The sequence below is a fragment of the Trichoderma gamsii genome (assembly GCF_001481775.2).
Source record: "Trichoderma gamsii strain T6085 chromosome Unknown Scaffold_30.2, whole genome shotgun sequence".
Classification (NCBI taxonomy): Eukaryota; Fungi; Ascomycota; class Sordariomycetes; order Hypocreales; family Hypocreaceae; genus Trichoderma; species Trichoderma gamsii.
Window position 1 is genome coordinate 214,692 of NW_020171367.1, and position 21,690 is coordinate 236,381.

Below are 21,690 nucleotides of genomic sequence, written 5' to 3' on the forward strand. Positions count from 1 at the left end.
AGACATGCCGCTGCGGATGTTGCCGATATACTTGAAGGAGAACTACCAATTGCAGACAACCATGGGGGATATAGAAAGCTGCTTCTAGGTGCTCCAGTGAATCCTCGGCAAAGCCTGATGTGGAAGCTTAGCTGGATATTGATTGCGTTATCTTGCGTGGCCTCCCTAGCTGCCAACTGGCTAGTTTTACACATACAAAACGACAAGTTGATAACGCATTAGATGTCATGCCAGCTACTTTGGACGTTGGCCCGGTCCAACATCTTCCACTTTGCAGAGGAAATGAAGCCGGTTCCTGCGTTTCGACCAAGAAGAGACTCTCTCAATGATCTTGGGCGGACCGACAAAGAGCATATTCAGCGATTAGTACTCGGCCTAGCAAAATACGAGACGCATTTTCATCCTCGAGGCGACTACTCCTATGGGCAAGATCTGTTATCGTTTGAGTCGATGGAACTCTTCCTCGCTGTTCCAACCACAGACAAATTCCCCGTCGAGAGCCTTCGTGGCAGCAACACAAAAGCAACACTCGATATCAAGGCTGTTCTCGGCGATGTCTTGCTGGTGAGTGCATCTTGGCTACTGGGCTCAAGTGAGACGAGGTTCGACCTCTACGACTGCTGTATCGTTGCGGTCCAAGTCAATAGCCAGCCCTTTGTCATCCCCGCCGCCCGAACACTTACAAGTACGATTGGTGCCAGTGCAGCTCAAGACATGGAGATGGGAGAGGATGGCATGATATTTGAGAAGGGGTCAGGAAATGAAGGACCGGATACTACCAAATGGGTCTATTGGATACCGTGTTCGGACGGAACCTGGTTGGAAGCTCAGTCTGAAAACTCGGAGGTTATTGGATTGAGACATGTTGAATTCTTTACGGATGACGGACTAACAGACCATCTACAGTTGAAGCAGAAGGATTGGAGGATCAGTCGTCGCAGAGCAGAGGAGGTGGGAGAGGTGGTCAAAAAGTCGTATGATTACAGCCGTTGGTTAGATCAAATCTGGAGTAGGCCAGCATAGAGGGCCGTTCAATGGCTTTTCAGTTGCTGTATTGTATTTTGTGCATGTAAATACAAAGAGGTTTGAAAGCCGAGAATGACAAGAGAGTATATGGCATTAATTGCTTGATACAGGCGTTGTTCGATTGTTTCAGAAATTTGACTTTATCTTCAATCTTACACTCTAGCTATAACGTAGGCTTCTGATGCTACTGATGCTAACCTCTGACACTGCTTTGAACGTATTTGGAATTTGTGTATTGACACCTACGTGGACTGGCTGCCTTCCATGTTGCGCTGTAGCTGTGGTGCTGAATACATGTGCAGTTCCCTAAATCAAGTCAAGATGGGAACAAAGACTTCAACCTTTTGTCTAAACACATTGCATCTCAGCCGCCAACTGCCAACCTTCAACTAAATGCCAAGGGAATTGAATAGATAAGTCCCCACTATGTCATTCAAACGTGTCGCAATAGTGTTCATGGCGATTAAATAAGAGGAACATATCGCTGCCTTGCGGAGATGGTGGAGATGTGGATAGCATCGGGAGGAGCCGAAGCCACTAAGACTCACTAAAATCCAGCGGCGTAACCCCAAGTTATAGGCTCGGCCAGAGCTGTACCGAGCTTGAACCGCTCGCATCGCATCGCATCGCATCTCAGCTTCAATGTCCACCAGCCGAGCAGCAGCCCTGGAACAATCATTCACTGACCATCATGTAACAGACGTTGCATAAAGGCTGTCTGTCGCCTACAGTCTAGAACCCAAAGCCCTGTATCTGTACAGGCATTGTGGCACACGCTCTCGCCATGTCTCCAGTTCGCATCGCATCCGTCTCTTTTGAACACCACCCCTCTGGCTTTGGTGTTGGTCATGCCAGGCCTCGCATTTCCTGGCGCTTCTCCTCTAGCGACGCCGATTCAAAATGCTGGGAGCAAGAATCGTATGAGATCCAGATCGGTCGCCAAGGCCACGACAAGGCAGAGGCGATCAGCAACTACCACGTGCAAGGCTCCGACTCTGTTCTGGTGCCTTGGCCGAGTCATGCACTCCAATCGCGCGAATCTGCCTGGATAAAGGTCAAGGTTCATGGGAAGAAGCTCGATGCATATGGAAAGGAAGCAGCAGAAAGCACAGAGTGGTCTGATGCCGCCATCGTCGAGACTGCGCTGCTGGACAAACAAGACTGGGTGGCAAAGCTGACGGCTTCAACGCTCTTGTCCAACAACAATGAGCCGATACGGCCAGTGCTGTTTCGAAAGCCATTCTCTCTGCCTGCGAATTCGGCAAAGATCTCGAAAGCTCGTCTGTACATCACAGCCCATGGTGTGTACACAGCGTACATCAATGGCCACCGCATCGGCACCGAGGAAATGGCGCCTGGGTGGACAAGCTACGGCCACAGGCATGCCTATCAGATATTCGACGTTGCAGCGGTCCTGGCGCCAGAGAGTTCCAACGTGCTCGGCGTCGAAGTAGCCGAGGGCTGGTTCGCTGGTCGGCTGGGAATGGACAACAAGCGCTGCTTCTATGGGAGCAGGCTGGCATTCATCGCGCAGCTCGAAGTCGTCTACCAGACCGGCGAGACCCATACGCTGGCATCGGATAATACCTGGAAATCCCACTACAGTGCAGTCACTCGCAGCGAGGTCTACGATGGAGAAGATTACGATTCCCGTGAAGAGCAAAGAGGTTGGACTTTGGACCCAGCCTTTGGCGATGGTTCGTGGAGGTCGACCGAAGAACTAGCATTCCCGTCTGCAAGTCTTGTGGCTTCTGACTCGCCTCCTGTACGCATTATGGAAGAAATAGTTGCTGTCGACGTCTTCAAATCAAAATCTGGCCAGACCCTCGTCGACTTTGGCCAGAATCTCGTTGGAAAGCTCCAAGTGCGTCTTCCTACCTCAGCCTCTGACGGCCACAAGATATCATTCAGCCATGCCGAGGTCCTCGAGCACGGCGAGCTTGGGACTCGGCCATTGAGAGGCGCCCGACCGGTTGACAACGTGGTCTTGTCTCAGCATCAACCGTCAACATGGTCGCCAAAGTTCACTTTCCACGGCTTTCGTTACGTTCAAGTCGATGGCTGGCCAGATAATGAAAGGCTGCCTAGCCGCGATGATATTACAGCGCTCGTGATGCATAGTGACATGAATCGTACTGGCTGGTTCTCGTGCTCCGAACCCCTCATCAACAAGCTGCATCAAAATGCGCTGTGGAGCATGAAGGGCAATTTCCTTTCTGTACCTACAGACTGCCCGCAGCGTGACGAGCGACTTGGTTGGACTGGAGATATTCAGGTATTCAGCCCATCGGCAAATTTCCTCTTCGATACGAGTGGCTTCATCGGCAGCTGGCTCAGTGATGTTGCGGCCGAGCACTTGGAGGAAAGGAGACATGGAGTTCCAGGATTGGTAGTCCCAGATGTGTTTGACATTCCTGCCTGGCCACCGGGCCCACAGTCTGTCTGGCACGACGTTACTGTCTTGACGCCATGGGATTCGTACAATAGCTCTCGCGACGTAGAGGTGCTGCGAAGACAATACGATAGCATGAAGGCTTGGGTTGACAAGGGCATTCCTCGAGGGCCAAATGGTCTTTGGGATCAGAATGTCTGGCAGTTTGGCGACTGGCTGGACCCTTCTGCCCCGCCGGAAGAGCCCGGAAAGGGTCTTACTGATAGTGTTTTTGTCGCCGACGCCTACCTGGTTCGAGTGCTCGAAACCATATCCAAGGTCAGCTCGCTGCTTGGGGAGGAGAAGGACGCATCTCGCTACCTTGAAGAGGCTACAAAAGTGAGGAAGGCGTTTCAAAACGAATACACCACGCCATCGGGGCTTCTTGTCAGCGATACACAGACCGCGTATTCGCTTGCAATTTCGTTTGGCCTATTCGACCGAAAAGACCAAATTATGAAAGCCGCAAGCCGTCTCAGTCACTTGGTTCACGCGGCCAAATACCGAATAGCGACTGGCTTTGTGGGAACACCGCTCATTACGCATGCGCTCTCCGACACTGGCAACTCCCAACTGGCCTTCCGTATGCTGCTGGAACAATCTTGTCCGTCTTGGCTCTACCCAATTACAATGGGCGCCACTACGATATGGGAAAGATGGGATAGCATGATGCCAGATGGATCCATCAACCCGGGCTCCATGACGAGCTTCAATCACTACGCGCTGGGCTCGGTTGTGAACTGGCTGCATAAGAACGTTGGCGGGATAAGCCCACTTGAGCCCGGGTGGCGAACGATTAAGATACGACCTGTCCCAGGTGGCACAATAACAAGTGCCAAGGTAGAATACGAAAGCGTATATGGGCGAATCGTCTCCTCATGGAAGATTGATGAGACGGATGGGGCATTTAATCTTACAGTTACTATTCCTCCCAACTCAAAGGCCGTTGTCATCTTGCCATCTGATTGGAAGGCGACAGGGCAAGGCGACGAGAAGGGAACTGAGATTGGATCTGGAACTTATGAGTTTTCCTGCAGTTACACGCCTGACGAGTGGCCTCCTAAAGCAGAGCTTAGGCGCTCTACGTTTCGGCTTGAGTTATAACTAGAGATAGATAATTTGTTACAAATGACTTATTGACTGTTTATAGCTTTTTATTATCGCTGTTGACATATGGATTCATCTTACCGTATATGTAGTCCTTGGCTTATACTCAAAGGGTGTCAATGAGCAGACCAGGGTCTAGATGCTTGAAAGAACCTTGAAACTCTATTGTCAGCCACCCTGATTTGACCATTCGACCAATATAATCTTGCTCCAGGCAACCGTTCTCATATTTACCGTAACATGGCACTTCTTCTTCACGGTTGGCGCCAACGACCCTCGGCCCCTTTAAGCCCGAGGCAGAGTCGCATTGAATCGCCCCGAATTGCCGCGGCCCAGACGCCAAAAGCTTGAACCCCGTCGCAGGCTTATTCACACCGCATTCACCCTCCTCGTGATATCTGTCACCGAAACCCCAGCTTTTCGTGTCACTGCTTGCGGGGCCCCGGCATATTCATCTGCCCCATGCCCATGCGCTAGCTAAGCAACTGGCTAGTCTACGATCCTTCGCTGGATTTGAGAATCTGGAATGAGATTAGCTTTGGACGAGGGGGGGACTCTTTCCGGGCCGACGGTGATGGTGTGTAGCTACAGCGTAGGTAATTGGATACCATCTCGCCAAAGAGGTGGCCAAGAGATCATTTGGCTTTTACTAGCAAGTTAGCTATAGAGGCGATTCCAGAGTCTATCGACTGCATGGCATGAAGTATGCAAAGGCAAGCTTGAGAAAGATGCGGAGAGAGCACAAGCCGATATTGGGTGTTGCTTAACAGTCGAGCGACTTGTATAAGCGCCAGCATATGAAGTAGGCCTTGCTTCTTTATCCCTGTCCATCGCCGCTTTGCTAAATAATCGGCTGACTGGCAAGGAATATATGGGCACATCTTCCATCCAGCCGCTCTTCAGCTTGTTTCTATCCGACATTTATGCAGTACTTTCACGATACCATCAACTCCAACTCTATCGCCGAAGAATCAAAGTAGCCGACGATGAATCAGTCCGAGAAACCAGAGGTAGTCCTCGACGACAACGTTACGGCCGACGACGTGACAAAGGATGAAGGATATGGCCTCGTCAAGTCGAGGTTCGATGAGTTATCAATTCCTCGTACGCTCTGGGTCTTTAAGCGAGTTGTTCTCGTCTCGCTCGCGGTGTACACCGGTTATGTCTGCGAGGGATTCGAAGTGAGTCAAACTTTAGATTTTCACGATGGCTTCATGTCTAGTCTTAATACTTATTTGATACGATGTAATATAGCTCGGCGCTGGAGGCAGTGTCGTTGCCAATGCTGGCTTCATCAAGCAATTTGGTTCGGTCAAGGGCGAGGGCGGCGTGAGGGCGCTTGATCCGACTTGGTGTAAGCAACTGTGTTGTGTATCTCATGAGTGTGTGTTCGAAGCTGACGATAGTGCATAGTATCCACCTGGAGTGCTCTTCTGGTATGCTAACTTTGAGATCTTAAGACTGCTAGATTGATGCTGATCAACTTCAATAGAACGTTGGCCAAATCATCACACTTACACACATTGCTTGGTACGTTTGCCATGAAGTATATCTTTAACAGTCCTTGCGATGGCTAACTCTCACCAGGGTTGCAGACAAGTTTGGACGCAAAGTGTCCTTCTACATTGCATGGATATGGCTCGTCATTGTGAGTTGGATAGAGAGCAAGAGCATAGAATGAGCTAACATCGATGATTAGGGCTGTGTGCTCCTAAATACGGCGAAAACACCAGCTGTATGGGTAAGTTTTGAATGACGCCGGGCAGCCATGTGATATCATTTACCACGCGCGTGCTGACTCAAGTCGCATAGGCCGTCGCCAAGTTGTGCAACGGTGCAGGTATAGGCGTTCTCCAGTAAGCATTTCAAACCTTGATATGCTCCGTAATTCTCGCTGATTAGTTTAGAATCACCTGCCAGGTCTATGTCATGGAAATCTGCCCAAACAAGATTCGAGGTGGCTTGGTCACCTTTCAGGCAGTCTGGTATGTCCCTCAAGAGTTTTCCCTTCTCATCATTTCTCATCTTTACCACTAACTTATCGTTTTTAAAAGGAGCAACATCGGCGGCATCATCGTCTCCGTCATGATGCAGCAGCTCAACAAGAAACACCCCGACAACTACCTCCTCGCCATGCGCATCATCTGGGCCCCCGTCGCGCTCATGATTGTCTGCTGGATCTTCATCCCCGAGTCACCCTGGTTCTACGCCCGCCACGACAACAAGGAAAAGGCAATCAAGTCGTTGAAGCAGCTCTATGGAGGTGTTGAGGGGTTTGACTTTGAAGAGGAGTATGGGATTATCGTGAGGACGATTGCGCATGAGAGGGAGGTGTTGCAGGAGGCGCCGAGCTACCGCCATGTTTTCAAGGGTCTTAATTTGGTGAGCGAGCGGGATCTGTTTCTATCCGGAAGGAAATCGAAGACTAACAAACAATGGTCAGAAACGTGCCTTTATTGTTGTGATCCTGAGTGTATCTCAGCAATTCGCCGGTCTCGCCATCATCAACACATACTCAACCTGTGCGTTTCATATCCTATCCTCGCTTGAACTGGCTGCTAATAACCAATGTTAGACTTTTTCTCTCTTGCTGGTCTAAACGACCCGTTCCTCGGCACCGTCATTCTTAGCTGCTGCAACCTCCTTGCCGTCTTGCTATGGTCTCTAACCACCGACAAACTCGGCCGTCGCACAATCGTCAACTCCTGCGAGACCCTCGTCTGTGTGGTCCTCTTCGTCGTCGGCGGCTTGTTCTGGACGGGCGCGACAACCGGAAACGCCGCTGCGGGAACTGCTCTCGTGCGTCATTCATATCTAGCAATAAGTTGAGACAGAACATTTAGTTGGCTAACGTGTTTCTGCAGTTGGTAATTTGCTGCTTGTGGACATTCTGTTATCAAGTCATTGTCATGTCGTACTATGTCTTCTCAGCCGAACTGCCCTCTGCTCTTCTTCGAGGCAAGCTTCACTCCTAGTCACTCAGCTGTTGCGTTTGTTAACATTGATTGATACAGTCAAGACCGGACCCATCACTTTCTTCTTCAACTCAATCACAGGCATCGCCACCTGGTATATTTCACCCAACTTCTTAAGTCACGTTTGAAATATCATTCAGCTAACACTGTAAAGCTACGCTACTCCGCCCATGCTCCTCCATCTAAGTCTCAAAGCCGGCTTCGTCTACGGCGCCTTTTCCGTGCCCATTTGCATCATCATGTGGCTCTACGTGCCAGAGACCTCAGGGTAAGTCGACATCTCTAACTCCTCATAACAAGACAGTTTCATCTAACTTTTGGGCATAGCCGATCCGCAGCTGAGATTGACGAGCTGTACGAGCGCAGAATCCCCGCGTGGAGGTGGTCCAAGACTGTGACTGAGGCCGAGCAGCGGATGCAGACCGTTGTGCTGGTGAAAGGGGGCGTTAAGGAGCAGAACCAGATTCATACACAGTAATTGAGGCCTAGGGAAAATGTTTGACTTGTTACACTGCAGCGAATCGCCTTCCTAAGAATTAAAAGGCGCGGTGTAACATAATTGGCCCATAGTACATGCCTCTTTGGAAGACATGTAACACAACAGTATTCATGTAATACAATTTCAACTTGGAGTGATCAACATATGTTTTGACTTAGTAAAGTTGTTAAGAATAGCATTTGTGATGACAGCACTCATGGAAATCACGTTATGCAACCAATAATGCCGAGTGTATTCGTATCACATCTATAATAAAAGCCAACAGGTATGATATCTCCAAAAATACCTTGTTCTAATGCCAATTTCCCACGCTCTTAAAGCATCTAAAAGCGAATTGCTATAAGAGTGGGCTAACATAACGCGACAAGAATGTTACCTGCCTTGATGCAGCCACCAGGATATTTTCGCTGTTGTTCATAGCATAAACCCGCAGCGCAGATCCATTCCATCAGGTGCCTTGTCCTGGCCGGCCTCGATGATGAAGCCCTTGTATAACCGTGCTGCAAGAGTATAGACAGCCGTACGTGTTGGTATCCGCAAACAGTCCATTTTTTTCGTCCCATAACGCCTATTCCAATTCCTTTCTCTTGTTTTCAACTCCAAGAGGCAGTCTATCCATATATACATTTCCTTTCTTGTCTCGCTAAAACGCATTGTCGTCAAAGTCTCTTCATCAACCGTCAAGTTCCATAAACGGTACAAAGGTTGGTCGGCCCTCAAATCGCTCGCAGTCGCCAACTGGCCAACAGTCTACATATGTTTTCTCTTCGCTCAACATGGTGTCAAGGCGGCGTTTTGAATTTTCTTTAGCTTTAGTGTGAGAAGCCGGTCCCACTGCATCTGCATGATGCTGCGAATTGCTGGCCACAGCAGCGCTGGCTTCAATCAGCTCCTGCCACGTCCGCAGAGCTTCTTTCGACTTCCCGTCGAATACACAGCAGAATCTTTGCGAAATGACGTATCCAAAGCCAGATTCCATCGTCAGCCCATACATGAGTATGAGATAGGCGGCCACCAAAGTAGGTGAGAGATCGTTGCCAGAGTCGCAAGTAACTAGAATCTTGCCCATCGGTCTCCGAACACGTTGCGAGGCGTCCTCTGATCCACTCGCTTGAGGGCCATTTACATTCAACAGATGGTCATTGACTTGATTGACCATTTTGTAGAACGATGGAAGCTGATTCTCTGGGCTGACGTCGATGTAGACTTGTGAAATGCCAAGCCTTGCGGACACCGCTCGCGCGCTGGGATAGTCTCTGGGGGCTCGAGCATCACGGACAATGATCATCATGGTGAAGGCCTCTCGCTGCATAAACTCGTCATCTCGGATCACGCTTGTCGGGCCCAGGTAGAGGAAATCGAGGATGGAATGCGCGTCTCTGCGCCACTCGTATGGCCAGCCCTCTCGATATTGAGCGGTCTGGGTCCTGTTGCCGGTGATGATGGCGAATTCATCGTCAGTGAGCCGTGCGAACTCGACAGGGCGATGCGAAGGCAGAATGCTGTGCCTTTCAGCGCCGTAGTGCGGCTGAAGAGGGATGTGGATCATCGGCGGGCTGGGTGGGCGGAAGCTGTAGGGCGCCGAACGCACGACGGCCCTTTTTGCTGAATCTTCCATGTCTTGTTCGTGTCTGGGGTAATTAACTAATCCGAAGCAATAGGGCGCTTTGAGACTGCAGATGGGCTTTGGAGGTTTTGGCGGCTTTGGCGAAGAGACGAGCAAACGATGGCGAGATAAGATGGAAATGGAACAATTCGGGTCGAATGCGATATACGTATGTTGTATATGACGGCGTTTTGGAAGCGTAACAACAAGAGATGATGGATGGAATGAAGATGAAAGAAGAAAGAAGGAGAAGGAGAAAGAAGAAAGAAGGGCGTTGAGAGCAAGGTGAAGAAGAGTTCAGCTGCAAGGCAAGCGCGAACCGATTCCTGGTAGCAAGTAAAGTTGCCCGTGGCTTGCTGAACAGCACAAAACAAAGGAAAAGACTCGCAAATTAATTGTATCAAATATCAAAAGCAGAAATCAACATGATACTCCTTGCACAAGATGCTGCAGACTGCTCTGTAGAAAGGACCGGCAAATGAAGAAGAGCAAAGGAATCGCGGTGAATGTGTATGTAGGCTGTAGAGCTTGCGGCCTCTATAGAGCTGGAGCTTGCGCTGGAGCTGGAACCAGAGCTTAGTGCCTAGGCAGGAACGCAACAGCGGGTCGCTTTTCCAGCTGACGGCCAATCGGAAGCCTTTGCTTTAGGCAGCGGCTGGGGTGGGATTGGCGTTTTTAGCTCATGTTCTCAATGCATGGGAGAGCCGTTGATTGACTCTTGAGGCGCGTTATAGTGCCCAAGCCATGAGCCGGTGCTGAAGCATCGTTATGTTCCCACTAGAAGTCTTGACAGTACTATTAGAGGGACGAAAGTTATTTACCTTTAATAAAATAAATTTTCTCTGTTATATACCTTCAAATATGTACCTATCTAATTATTCTTAGGAAGGTGATGAAATTGCAGTATTTGTGCCGATTGAGCAAGCCTGTTAAAGTTCCCTGTTGGCAACCGGAGTTTGTGGAGCCCAGATTTAGGTACAGCTCCATGTCTACTGGGGTTGTTGGAATGATGGAGGCATCGATGATCTTGCAGCGCAGAGTCTAAATGGAATTTTACTGCCTAGTACCTACCGACGTTCACATGTAATCCATCAACTGCCCGTCTAAGCAATACATTCTCACTTTGATACTGCCATCTTACATACAGCAGATAGAAGATGCTACCACTCAGATCAAAGGCTCTACAAAACACAAACACCATGCAGATAGCAACCACCGCTCCTCAGTTTATTCACCCTTTTCTGTGATTAGTATTTTCCATCTTCATACAATACTAATACGAAAACTCAAAAAGCATCTAGTACAAAAGCAGCCACATATTCTTCTCCACCAACGTCAAATAGCTCGACAACGCATGCATAAGAGTGGTGCTGTCAAACGCGATTCCCCCGCAGAGCAAGACCTTCATCAAAGATGTGATATGATGTACTTGAGCAGGGGAGAATTGACACGAGGGAACTCATTGAAGAGCGGAAAAGAAAAGGGAAGAGTAAACGATCGAATCGATTCTCACAAATGATATAAGCCTAGATGGCAAGACTACCATTTGATAGGCATTGTACAAGGACAGACGAGAGTAGAACACCATGTAAAGAAGTTGAACTACCATGTGATTTGTATCTTCAGTTCAATCTTCCTATTGCTTTTCTACCCTTCTCCAAGTTCATCGCGGATATCGCGCCACGTACACGTATGCCACGACTAATCTTTGACAGCTCCAACTGTCCGCAGAATAGTAATCTTTCTACCATGTACAGCATATCAATAGAAACGAAGCAATCCACATAGAGCACAATAGCTGCTAACAGTACCCAATTGTCTTATATGGTTATCTCACCAGTCTTTGCACATACGTAACTGATATTGAGAATACAATGCACTGTGCCTTCTGCTCTCCACTCAAGCGCTGCAGAAATATCTCCATGATAATTTGATCCCTTCCAGGATATATTCATACTACCATAATCATACAATCTTTCGGTTGCCCCCCCTTCAATACTGTTTATCATACAGTGCAATAAAGCTTCCTTGTAGCCATTGCAGTTCGCTCTAAAATGCTTTTCCCTTTTCCTTCTTTTCCAAACCAGGGGCATCATATCCAGACTGATCCCTCTCCAGGTCTAACTGATCAGCGAACATGGTGAAAATGTAATGAAAATAATGTAGACGGGTTGTAGGTTGTAGGTCAGGTACTCCATCATACAGCGGGCACCTCTTCTTTCCTCTCAGGTAATTCATCAATCACCAAATCATCATCCGGATGCTGCTCCACACCTTCCACATGCCCCTCACCAATCGCAGACCTGTTCGCATTGCGAGACTTGACCTGCTGGCGCTTGCTCTGTCGCTTCCGCTCCAGCTGCTCGTCGCTGTAATTAAGCCACTCCAGCGTTTTCATGAGCTTTTCCTCGACCAGCGTCCGCACGTGGAACGCCAGAGCTTGGCTGCGGAACATGCCCGAGTAGCGATACGACAGCCACACGTATTGGTTCAGAGCAACGTGCAGCGCTTCCAGCTTGGAAAGATACTGCTGGCCGGATCCTGAAAAGTCTTCGGGGTTTATGTCGAGGAATTCTAATGGGATTTCCTCAATGTCGAGGAGATCGCCCTTTGAGTTTGTGGCTACGACCTGTGCTAGAGCTCGAAGCACGTCCACGGCTCGTTCGGCGCGGAGCGCAACGGGTAGGTAGCAAAAAGTTAGCCGGTCGTGAATGGTAAGCGGAATATCCTGGATGATGTCTGCGATTTCCAAAATGTCGGATCCGAGGCCCATTTTGTATAACGAGCTGACTGTTGCCGTCTCCTGGATTCTTTTGAGGATATAGGATAAGGGGGTGTCTGATGGAAAGTATGAAGCAAATCGCTCCACGATGCCTGCTGGAGGCTGGATGCAGGCTGCTTGGATGTCCTCGACATTTCTTTGAAACGCTCGCTGTACACTGCGCAGATCAGCCCGTTCCATAGTAGTGACGAGGCCGACTTTTTCCGATTCATCCGTCGAGCCATCTGGATTCTGTGCCGATCTGTATCGTCCTGCTCGCCCGCCAATCTGCTTGATTTCGGGAAAAGTCAGCAGTCGGTTTTGACTGCCGTCAAACTTTGTAACAGACTCCATAATGACCCGTCGAATTTCAAGGTTCAATCCCATGCCAATTGCATCGCTAGCAACAACAAAATCATAGTCGTTGTCGGGGTCATTGAACAAAGCTGCCTGCTGGGCCCGAACCTCTGGCGGCAGTGATCCATAAATGATTGCACAACGCCGCCCTGTTTTCCTCTCTATGCTTGTTTTTAGTGAATGGAGATTTACACGGCTAAATGCAACAATGGCATCTCCCTTTTGCAGGAGATTGTAGTCGTTGTCAAGCGGCTTGTCCATCGTCTTAAGAGGACTCAAGCGCTCATACCGATGAACAACACACTTGTCTCCAACGCTGGCGCACATTTGCTGTATGACCTTGACAGCTCGCTCTTCGCCACACACGTGGACCTCTTTAGCCTGCACGCCCAGCACGGCTGCGGTCCATGCATTTCCACGATCGGCATCGGCAATCATCTGGATCTCGTCGATGACCGCAACGTCGAAACGGGTATTGAGCGGTATCATCTCAACCGTGCAACTGGAAAAGTACTGGTCCGTGTTTTCAGGGATGCGCACTTCTTCGCCGGTAATGAGAGCGCAGGGGATATTCTTCGCTTTAAAGCGCTGGTACACTTCGGTGGCGAGCAGCCGGAGAGGCCCTGCGTAGACGCCGCACTTGGAGTTCTCCAGCGCCTTGAGCGCATTGTACGTCTTGCCAGAGTTGGTAGGCCCGACGTGGACGTGGATGGTGCGTTGCATCGTCCGCGTCGCAGGGAACCATTCGTAGGGAAATCGAAAGTCGAGCAGACGCTTGTGACTGTCCTCGATGTTCTTAGAGAAGCGCTGGCCGAAGATGAAGGACTGGAACGAGTAGTGGACCTCCTTGGTAAGGCCTTTTATATCTCCAGAAACAAAGGCATCGCGCAGATTCCAGAATAGCGAATTCTTGTCACGGCGAGTGATTCCCTTTTCCGCCAGCGAGAATGCATGATCAATGGCGTCCATAAAGACGGCTGCGTGGCGACTCAGCTCATCTTCGCTAAAGGTGACGCCAACCCGAGCTGCTCCCAGCTTATTTAGTACAATTTGAAAGCGATGGAGCACAGTAGAGCGAAAGAGTTTGTGTCGTCCAGAATATTTGCCAAAGTCAAGCCGCAGCCGGGTGTTGGGATCATGGCCATGGCTAACCTGAGCATTACGCATGAGTCTTCTTCATCTCTTCTTTGTGTAATTAAGTAAACTTACTGAATCAACTCGGGAGTGAGGTGCTGGCTTTGAAGAATGTAGTTTTGAGAGCGCAGCAGCCAAGCTTCCCTTGTTTGCTGTCGCTTTCTGCTTCACAGGCGTCTTAGGAAGAGGAGCCCGCCAAAGGTGGGATGTGGTTGAGAGATGCCGCCGCAGACATGATGCTCCCAGTTGGCCTCTGAAAGCGCCGTTGCAGGCCACAGCTCTCATGACAGCGGTGTAGAGATGGCCAGTATCATGATACAGCTGTAAAATGAAAAGAAAACAGCAATTGCTTCTCTTCTTTCACCAATTCACACCTACCCTACAAATTCTCGAGATTTGCATCCAACTTTTTCATGCCATTCACGGAATTTTCTCGGCGGCGGATTAGCGTTTGGCCGCCTGCAGCCAAGACGGCAAACTGTGGATGGAGTTTCGTCATAGTTTCACTCTCGCTCACTTTAGCCTCTCCGTCACTCTTGGTCTTACAACACCACAGACAACCGGATTTCGTTGATTGCGCGCTCCCACTTTCTCTACCCTCTAACAAACACCAAAGCTCCAACCTTTATTATCCTTATTCAAGCGCCGCAGCATCCATCGCCGCCATGGCGTCCTCTTCTGCTGCAACTCCGCTCCTTTAGTGCGTCCAAGCTCCTTTAAGGGATTCCCAGCGTCTTGCCTGCTAACAAAGCATCCGTCGCAGCTCCTGCATCGCCCACGAAACAACAATCCTATCTGAGTGCACCACCTCAGCCTCCTCACAGACCTCATCGCTCGCCTCTCTCATCCTGCCAAAGATCGAGCATTCAACCCCCCAGAAGTTGACGTATACCCACGGCACGCACCAGATTCACTATGTCGCCGAGGCGCCGTCCGATTATCCTGACCACCCGGCCGCCGGCGGCCTGACTTTTCTCGTCATCGCAGACGGATCGTTAGGCCGTCGCGTTCCATTTGGCTACCTGTTGGAGATTCGCAAGCGCTTTTTCGAAAAGTTCCCCGAGAGCAGCGACTTTGCCGACATGCCAAACTACGGCGCCGGCTCGTTCAACGCCGAGATGAAGAACCTGATGGTGGAGTTTGGCACGACGAGCGGCGGCATGAACGACGCGATTGGCAATGCGAAGCGGGAGATTGACGATGTTAGAGGCATCATGACGAAGAATATCGAAAGCTTGCTCGAGCGAGGCGAGAGGATCGACTTGCTCGTTGACAAGACGGACAGGCTGGGGAACAGCGCTCGAGACTTCCGGGTGCGGAGCCGCGGGTTGAAGCGACAGATGTGGTGGAAGAATGTGAAGCTCATGGCGCTCCTCATTCTGGTCGTGGTTCTTATCCTGATGATAATTATCATTTCAGTCAAGGGCTGACGGACAGAGTGTGATTGTTTCTTTATTCTTCTTCTTCTTCTTTTATGATGGGAACAGCAAGCCTAGATGCTGTATGTGTATTGATAATAGGGATTTGATATTATGGGAGTCAAGGGGATCATGAGCCTCTCGAGGTCTTCTACTGCTTGTGAATAAACGGGACCTGGGTTGGAAGTACTTGAGCTATAGTGTAATGCAATGCTATTTTCTTCTGTTTTGTCTTCTCTTTCAATGCGCAAGCAAGTATTACGAATATTGCCCTTCTACTATGTATCCTTCAGGCCAGCAAATAATACACAAAATCCACTCCAAATGGAATCTCGATTGCTTCAACATTCCCAATTGACAGACAACTACATTAAAAAAAGAAGAAAAATCTGGATAGTCAGATCCGATGCTAACAGGCTCTTCCGCATCACCAGAACTTACCGTATTTTAGATGATCTGCCCCTTCCACTCATAACTTTGGCGCATTCGGACCAACCCTCGCCTCCTGGTAGACGTATCCCTGCGCCACAGGACTAAACACCGTAGCTGGCACCGGAGCCGGCGCAGGATGAGACGGCTTGCGCAACCTGTCGGTGAAGAAGACGGGGTGCGTGGTTGATGCGTCGTGAGCTGGCGAGGCGTGTTTGCTCCAGACGGCTTGCAGCTGAGCGGCTGTTGGGGCGGGCTGGGGATGCGTCATTGCGCTGGAGGGAGCTGAGTCTGTTGTACAATGATTCTAACAGAATACAAAGAAAAGAGAAAAAAAGAGGCTTTATGGTGAGCCAATGCGATGATTGAATGGGAAATGATGGAGTAGAGTTGGCATTAGCCGGATGAAGTCGCTATGATGGAATTGCTGCCACAAGGATCTTAGGTAAGCCGAGGTTCATTTCTAGGTGTGATCAGCGCGGGTTAGAGATGAGCATGAAAACAGCCTTGATTCTATATCGACGCTTTATGGATGCAAATCTATCAAATCTATGAAAAAGAAAACAAATCGAATGCGATGGTTCTTTTATTTCTTCTTGTTGCCCTTGCCGCCTTGCTTTTGTTGCTTTTCCTTTTCCTTTTGCTGCCTTTCCTTCTCCTTTCCCTTTTTGATGGCTGCCACCAAGCTCTCCAGCTCTGCTGCCTTTTCCTTTTCCTTGTCCTCTTCAGCCTGCTTGTCTTCGTTGGCCTTCTTCTGCGCCCTCTTCTTGGCGGCGGCCTTTTCAGTCTTTTCAATCAGCGCATCGCTCTCCTCCCAGAGCTTCTTGGCCACGTCGTCGTCCTTGACTTCGGACCGGGCAAAGTCCACTTCCATGCACTCCTTGACTAATCTGCCGCCGCCGATACGTCCAAGCGTGCCATCCATTGCGGCGTAGAGAATGGACTGCGCTCCTTTGCTTGGCGACTTGAGCAGGAACCAGGGTATGGCGTAGAAGAAGAGGTACAGGGCAAGACCGAGGAGTGAGCCTCGCGTCAGCCACCTTCTCGTGCCTGGTGTGCGACTCAGCCCCGGGTCCACAAGGACGACTCGGGTGTTCATGGGTAGTTCGTCGGGGCGCTTGTAAGAATCTAGGTGCTTCTGGAAGTACTGTCCAAAGACGTTGAGGGCGAGCTTGCTTCGTGCATAAGCAGATCCGGGAGTCCAGCCGTTCTCTACGTTGCCAAGACCGTCTTTCAGCGATGGAGATCCAATGTATGACGAACATGTCGCAATGACGACACGGACATCTCTGTCAAAGGGCTGTGCCTTGAGAGCCGGGCTGAGGATGCCCAGCAGGTGAAAGTTGGCGAGGAAGTTGACCATCCACGTCTCCTCGATGCCTTCTTCGGTGACCTTTCGTGTCCCGCCGGGGGGCGTCAGGGTCGATGCGCACAGCACAACCATGTCCAGTCTTCGGGGAGGTGCATTGTCGACCCATTTTGTCGCAAACTTTCGAATGCTGTACAGGCTGGACAGGTCGACCTGTTCCGCATAGATCAAATTGTTGCCCGTCTTGTCGCGGATGTCTTGGATGAAGTCGATCAGAAAGGGGTCGGAGCCGGGCACCTGCGTGAGCAGCACCAGTTGCGCGCCGCGGGCTGCGAGCTCGCGTGCCACTTCTGCGCCGATGCCGCTGGTGCCGCCTGTCATCATGACGACGCGGCCATGGAGGTTGCGCTCCGAGGGGTTCGTCCGGCCGGAGGTGTAGAGCTTCAGGAGCACGAAGAAGGTTGTGACGGCGACGGTGTAGAAGATGGGCCGTACATTGTCGTGGACGACCTGCGGAAAGCCGTGCTCCAGCAGATAGAAGACGGCCGGGATGGGCATTGTGAGGCCGCTGTAGCGAATGGAGAGTGGCGGTTTGTAGGAGCGTAGATTTCGTCAGTTCATCGTCTCGAATCCGTAAGCATCAGCACCTACTGCGTCGGTTTTGCTGACGAAGCTGGGCGGTCAAACGTTGTGGTTTCGGTCGAGTCGACGTGGTGGAAGCGATTCAGGAGCTCCACGTGACACGGCCCAGTTTAAGCAGCTTGCTCTTCACCTGCATCAAGAAGTGCTTCACAGACACGCTCACAAAAATGTTAATGCCTTTCTGCAAACAAATTCTAGAACGATTCGACAATTTATAAGTGTAGATGGAAGCTAGAACCTGGAAGATGACATGCTAATTACATAGTGGTATAGCTACCTAACTAGGTAGTGTAGATACGAAGTGCTAGTACGGACGGCATCAAATGTGCCTGGGGTATGAACATGAAGAACAAATTTCCCATAACTCATCCATAAGAAAGAAAGAATGAAAGAACAAAAATCAAAGACATAAAAAAAGCCAAAGTCGATCCTTTTAATGCCCAGTTTAGTTTTGCTTCTCCCCTTTGGACTTCTTCTTCTTCTTCTTCTTGCTAATCTCGAGCTTCACAGGATCGCCATTTCGCACCCAAATCTCACCAATGGGGTCGCCCTCTTCTTGTACACAGATCCATTCTCCAATGGAATACTCTTCGGGTGCGACACGTATGCCACGACCGCCTCCGCCTACAATCAGGTTGCCAGGACGATATGTCTTGTCCAGCTTCATGCGGCGGATGACGCTGCCGTGGATGCGAGCGTTGTTGGGAATGTCTCGAACTTCTCCACGAGGCAGCGGCCAGTTGATGGGCTTCCAGGTCCCGTCCGCCTGCAGATCCATTCGTCGGAAGGGCATCCACTCCATCATGTTCCAGGCAGTGACGGCGACTGCAGTGAGGCCGCCGCCATACACCAGTGAGTCGTGGATTCGGGCGAGATGGGCCTTGTGCATCATGTCGAGGAAGACCTCCTTGAAGTCCTTTTCTCCGTCATCATCTGCAAGAGTATCCGGTGTTGGAGGAGCTACAAGCTCTCCTCCGTCTTCGTCCTCCTGATTGAGATGAATCTCGGGTCCTTTTTGTGGTCCCCTGCGGTTGCTCTTGGAGCTGGCCTTTGCGCTTTCGTTGTACAAGTCGAAGCAATCTAGCTCCTGAACCTTTTCCAGGTCGAACTTTAGGCCGGCACGCATAGCCTCGCGGACCATCCATACCAAAGGCACATGACTTGCGTTTTTGCCATCGGATTCCATTTGCCATCCACCACCCACATCGCCATGGCCACCAGAAAACCACACTTCATCAATGTCTTGATCACCGCCGTCCTCATAGTCAAGATTGGAAACTTGTTCAGAGACATTGCAGCCAGCTACCGAGGCGCGGCGATCAGGTCGAGCGCCGGACTTTGATCTGGCCCTATATGGCATGTATTTGCTGCCTTCTGGATTTGCTGACGACTTCCTCTCCCCGGGTGTTGCGTACTTGCTTGGGCGTCTGCCCCGGTCCTCCTGATAGGGCTTAGCTGTGCCATCTGTTTCTTCGCCATTTCCACTGCTGCTGTGTGGGCGGCCAAGCATGTGCTCCCAATCTTTCCAATGGGCGCGACCGCTGCGGCGCCTATTCGCTTGCTGGTACATCAAATCCTGTCGGAACTTGGCCCGGCGCTCATCGATGCTGACGGCATGCCGAATAACTCTCGCGCTACTACGCGCGGTGTAAGGGAACTTGCTTCGCTGCATCCAAGCCGTCTCAAAGCGAGGCACTGAGTTGACTGTGTCAAACAGACCAAGGAAACGGATCCTGCCAACGGGTCGAGAAAAGGTTTCGCGGAAGCCTTTCATGAAGTGGTACATTTCGTGCTTCTTCTTCTCTTCCTCATCCGCTAGTTTTTCGTCCTTGTCGCCACCGCGACGACTTTGCCAGCTGGAAAACGCCTTCCAGGCAAACGAAACCAGTTCTTCATTACCATGAGACAAGAGGCCAACATAGTCAAGCATCTCAGCCAGAAAGCGGGCAATGTACGCGCCGCGACTGAAGCCAAACATGTAAATCTCATCCCCAGGATTGTAGAATCTCATGAGGAAACGGTAGCCTCCCACGACATGCTGATCGAAGGAAGAACCAACCGCTGAATCCTTGGCTTTTTGGTACCATGATCGAATGCGCGCCTTCGTGCTGGTATGTGAAAGCGAGCTAGACACGACATAGGTGCCAATACCAGCTGGTTATGAGTGTTAGTCAACTTCATGAGCTCATGAGAGCGACTTTGCGCGAGTGTGCACGCGCCGGCTATTGTCGAAGCACTTACGCTGGTAGTAGTGATACTGATCGTCTGCAGTTCGATCAAGCATGCGAAAGATCTTGAGAATGTTGCTGTCGCTTTCATCGCCATGGAACTTGTTGCCCGTGCCGTCAAAGCAGAGAATCAGCTTCCTCGCAACTCTGTCCCGCGGCGTGGGACTTGCTGGGCGTTCCATCATGTTGGTCATGATGTAGTCTAAGCTGGAGCGTTTCTTTGGGTGCTCGGCAGAGCTTGGATCCAACATGCTGCCTGCAGCCATTATATGTGGGCTCTATTAATCTCAAGCTGACAAAAGAGGCAATGTGGAGGATGAGGCGGAGCCAGGGGCCTTTCGGTACCTGATCACAAGCAAGCTTGGCGAGCAAAAAAGTGAGAAAGCTAGGCAGAACGAAATTGTCATTGTAAGCACAGGGCGCCCGCTCCTTAATATTAGTACTTTTCTGATCATGAGCGTGGCTCATCGCGGCCGATGACTACGGATCGCCTTGCAGCCGTATGTCTCGGACTTTCGCATTAGCTTTCGACTTGGCCTGGGCAAAGCTGCTGCTGCTAACCACTTCTTGTGCAGTCTGTACGCCGGAGGCTGAGAAGCGGTCGGCTGAAAGGCGCTGATCGCTGCCCTGTCGAGGTGGTGGAGCTGCTGCTTGCTCAAATGCCGGGGGCTAGCGGCCAATTAAAGACCCCTTTTGTCTAAGTGATTGGCAGAAGGCCGAGATTGGGGGCAGCCTTTGAGATTCATGGCTTCACGATATTACGCGCTGCAAACCAGGAAGAGCGGGGAGAGCTGCAGAAGGAGACGCTACTCTTATGCATGTCTCAGAGCCTCACTCAATCGGCCAGTGAGCGACGATGGTATTATGGATAGCTCTGCCAGTGGATATTATTCGGCCAGTTACATGATGGGAATTGGACAGAATGGCGGACCAGCTCTGCGGCTGAGATGTAGTTGCAGACAAGCAGCAGGGAAGTGAAAGATTGTCACATTGGCCTGTTGCATGAAGCCATTCAGCACTTGCGATCTAGACACGCTCTTTGACTTCCTCTGCTCCGTATTTGCTGCATGGCTTTGCACTAAAAGATGCCACGCAGTTGCTGTCTCGAGCCGCTCTGTCTCTCTCAGTCTCTCTGTCTCTCCACTTACGGCATGGTTTTCAGGACAGCTTGGCAAAAGGTTTGTGAAACAACGTGCTTATTTCTCGGAAACTTTCCATGAATTCATGTGTACTGTTGTACAGTATCCAGTCTTCCTGTGCTCCAAGAACGGATGGTGCTACTCTACACCCGGTCTTTGGGCGTCCCAAAAAAGAGCTTCTCGACGTCTCCGCAACGGGCCGTGCCTAGAACTGTTTGGGTGTAAGAGCAATTTCACAGCTTGCGGCCATTGGCTGACAGCAGATTTCGTTCTCCACATGTGTTGGATCTCTTCATTCTACGCCAATTGCTGGGTCTGGGCTTTTGTGATGATCTTGGATTTGCCTGCAGCCGATCGGCCAGCTGGACCATTTTAGGTGGGAAGATCCAGTGAAATGTCTCGGGGCTTGATCGATTCTTAGCAAGGGAAGCCGAGACCTTGTAAAAGTGTGTGTATGGCGTATGAGTATGTGAGAAGATGTGTGGTCTTCCCAGGTTGCTGGATCTCTGAATTGAGGTGCGAGCAGTACACCTCGGACTCACTGCGATGCTACGTTAACGGCCTATGGCCTGAAAATTGGCTGCATACTCTTCGTCAAGAGTTACTACCTATGGGCAGCTACGTGCATA

The 21,690-nt window shown here is 50.5% G+C and overlaps 7 protein-coding genes across 7 annotated transcripts; 4 read left to right on the forward strand and 3 right to left on the reverse strand.

Moving 5' to 3' along the window:
- Positions 1-282: 282 nt before the first annotated feature.
- Positions 283-1,023, forward strand: TGAM01_v207820 (hypothetical protein; the record flags this gene model as incomplete). Its single annotated transcript, XM_018805317.1, has 1 exon — positions 283-1,023. One exon carries the CDS (start codon positions 283-285, stop codon positions 1,021-1,023), a length of 741 nt encoding a protein of 246 aa, XP_018661488.1.
- A 787-nt stretch (positions 1,024-1,810) lies between these two features.
- Positions 1,811-4,561, forward strand: TGAM01_v207821 (hypothetical protein; the record flags this gene model as incomplete). The annotated part of the gene is made up of 1 exon (XM_018805316.1): positions 1,811-4,561. One exon carries the CDS (start codon positions 1,811-1,813, stop codon positions 4,559-4,561), a length of 2,751 nt encoding a protein of 916 aa, XP_018661487.1.
- A 989-nt stretch (positions 4,562-5,550) lies between these two features.
- Positions 5,551-8,017, forward strand: TGAM01_v207822 (hypothetical protein; the record flags this gene model as incomplete). The annotated part of the gene is made up of 14 exons (XM_024550180.1): positions 5,551-5,745; positions 5,819-5,918; positions 5,978-6,000; positions 6,057-6,094; positions 6,152-6,212; positions 6,264-6,305; positions 6,377-6,420; positions 6,472-6,549; positions 6,619-6,946; positions 7,008-7,086; positions 7,140-7,363; positions 7,584-7,633; positions 7,694-7,807; positions 7,867-8,017. The coding sequence occupies 14 exons, from the start codon at positions 5,551-5,553 to the stop codon at positions 8,015-8,017; spliced, it is 1,527 nt and encodes a 508-aa protein (XP_024405075.1).
- A 694-nt stretch (positions 8,018-8,711) lies between these two features.
- Positions 8,712-9,656, reverse strand: TGAM01_v207823 (hypothetical protein; the record flags this gene model as incomplete). Its single annotated transcript, XM_018805314.1, has 1 exon — positions 8,712-9,656. The coding sequence occupies one exon, from the start codon at positions 9,654-9,656 to the stop codon at positions 8,712-8,714; it is 945 nt and encodes a 314-aa protein (XP_018661485.1).
- A 2,185-nt stretch (positions 9,657-11,841) lies between these two features.
- TGAM01_v207824 (hypothetical protein) lies at positions 11,842-14,181 on the reverse strand (the record flags this gene model as incomplete). The annotated part of the gene is made up of 2 exons (XM_024550181.1): positions 11,842-13,914; positions 13,972-14,181. The coding sequence occupies 2 exons, from the start codon at positions 14,179-14,181 to the stop codon at positions 11,842-11,844; spliced, it is 2,283 nt and encodes a 760-aa protein (XP_024405076.1).
- A 380-nt stretch (positions 14,182-14,561) lies between these two features.
- On the forward strand, positions 14,562-15,326 carry TGAM01_v207825 (vesicle-associated membrane protein 7; the record flags this gene model as incomplete). Its single annotated transcript, XM_018805312.1, has 2 exons — positions 14,562-14,596; positions 14,660-15,326. The coding sequence occupies 2 exons, from the start codon at positions 14,562-14,564 to the stop codon at positions 15,324-15,326; spliced, it is 702 nt and encodes a 233-aa protein (XP_018661483.1).
- A 2,813-nt stretch (positions 15,327-18,139) lies between these two features.
- Positions 18,140-20,188, reverse strand: TGAM01_v207826 (hypothetical protein; the record flags this gene model as incomplete). Its single annotated transcript, XM_018805310.1, has 2 exons — positions 18,140-19,848; positions 19,936-20,188. 2 exons carry the CDS (start codon positions 20,186-20,188, stop codon positions 18,140-18,142), a joined length of 1,962 nt encoding a protein of 653 aa, XP_018661481.1.
- Positions 20,189-21,690: the final 1,502 nt, after the last annotated feature.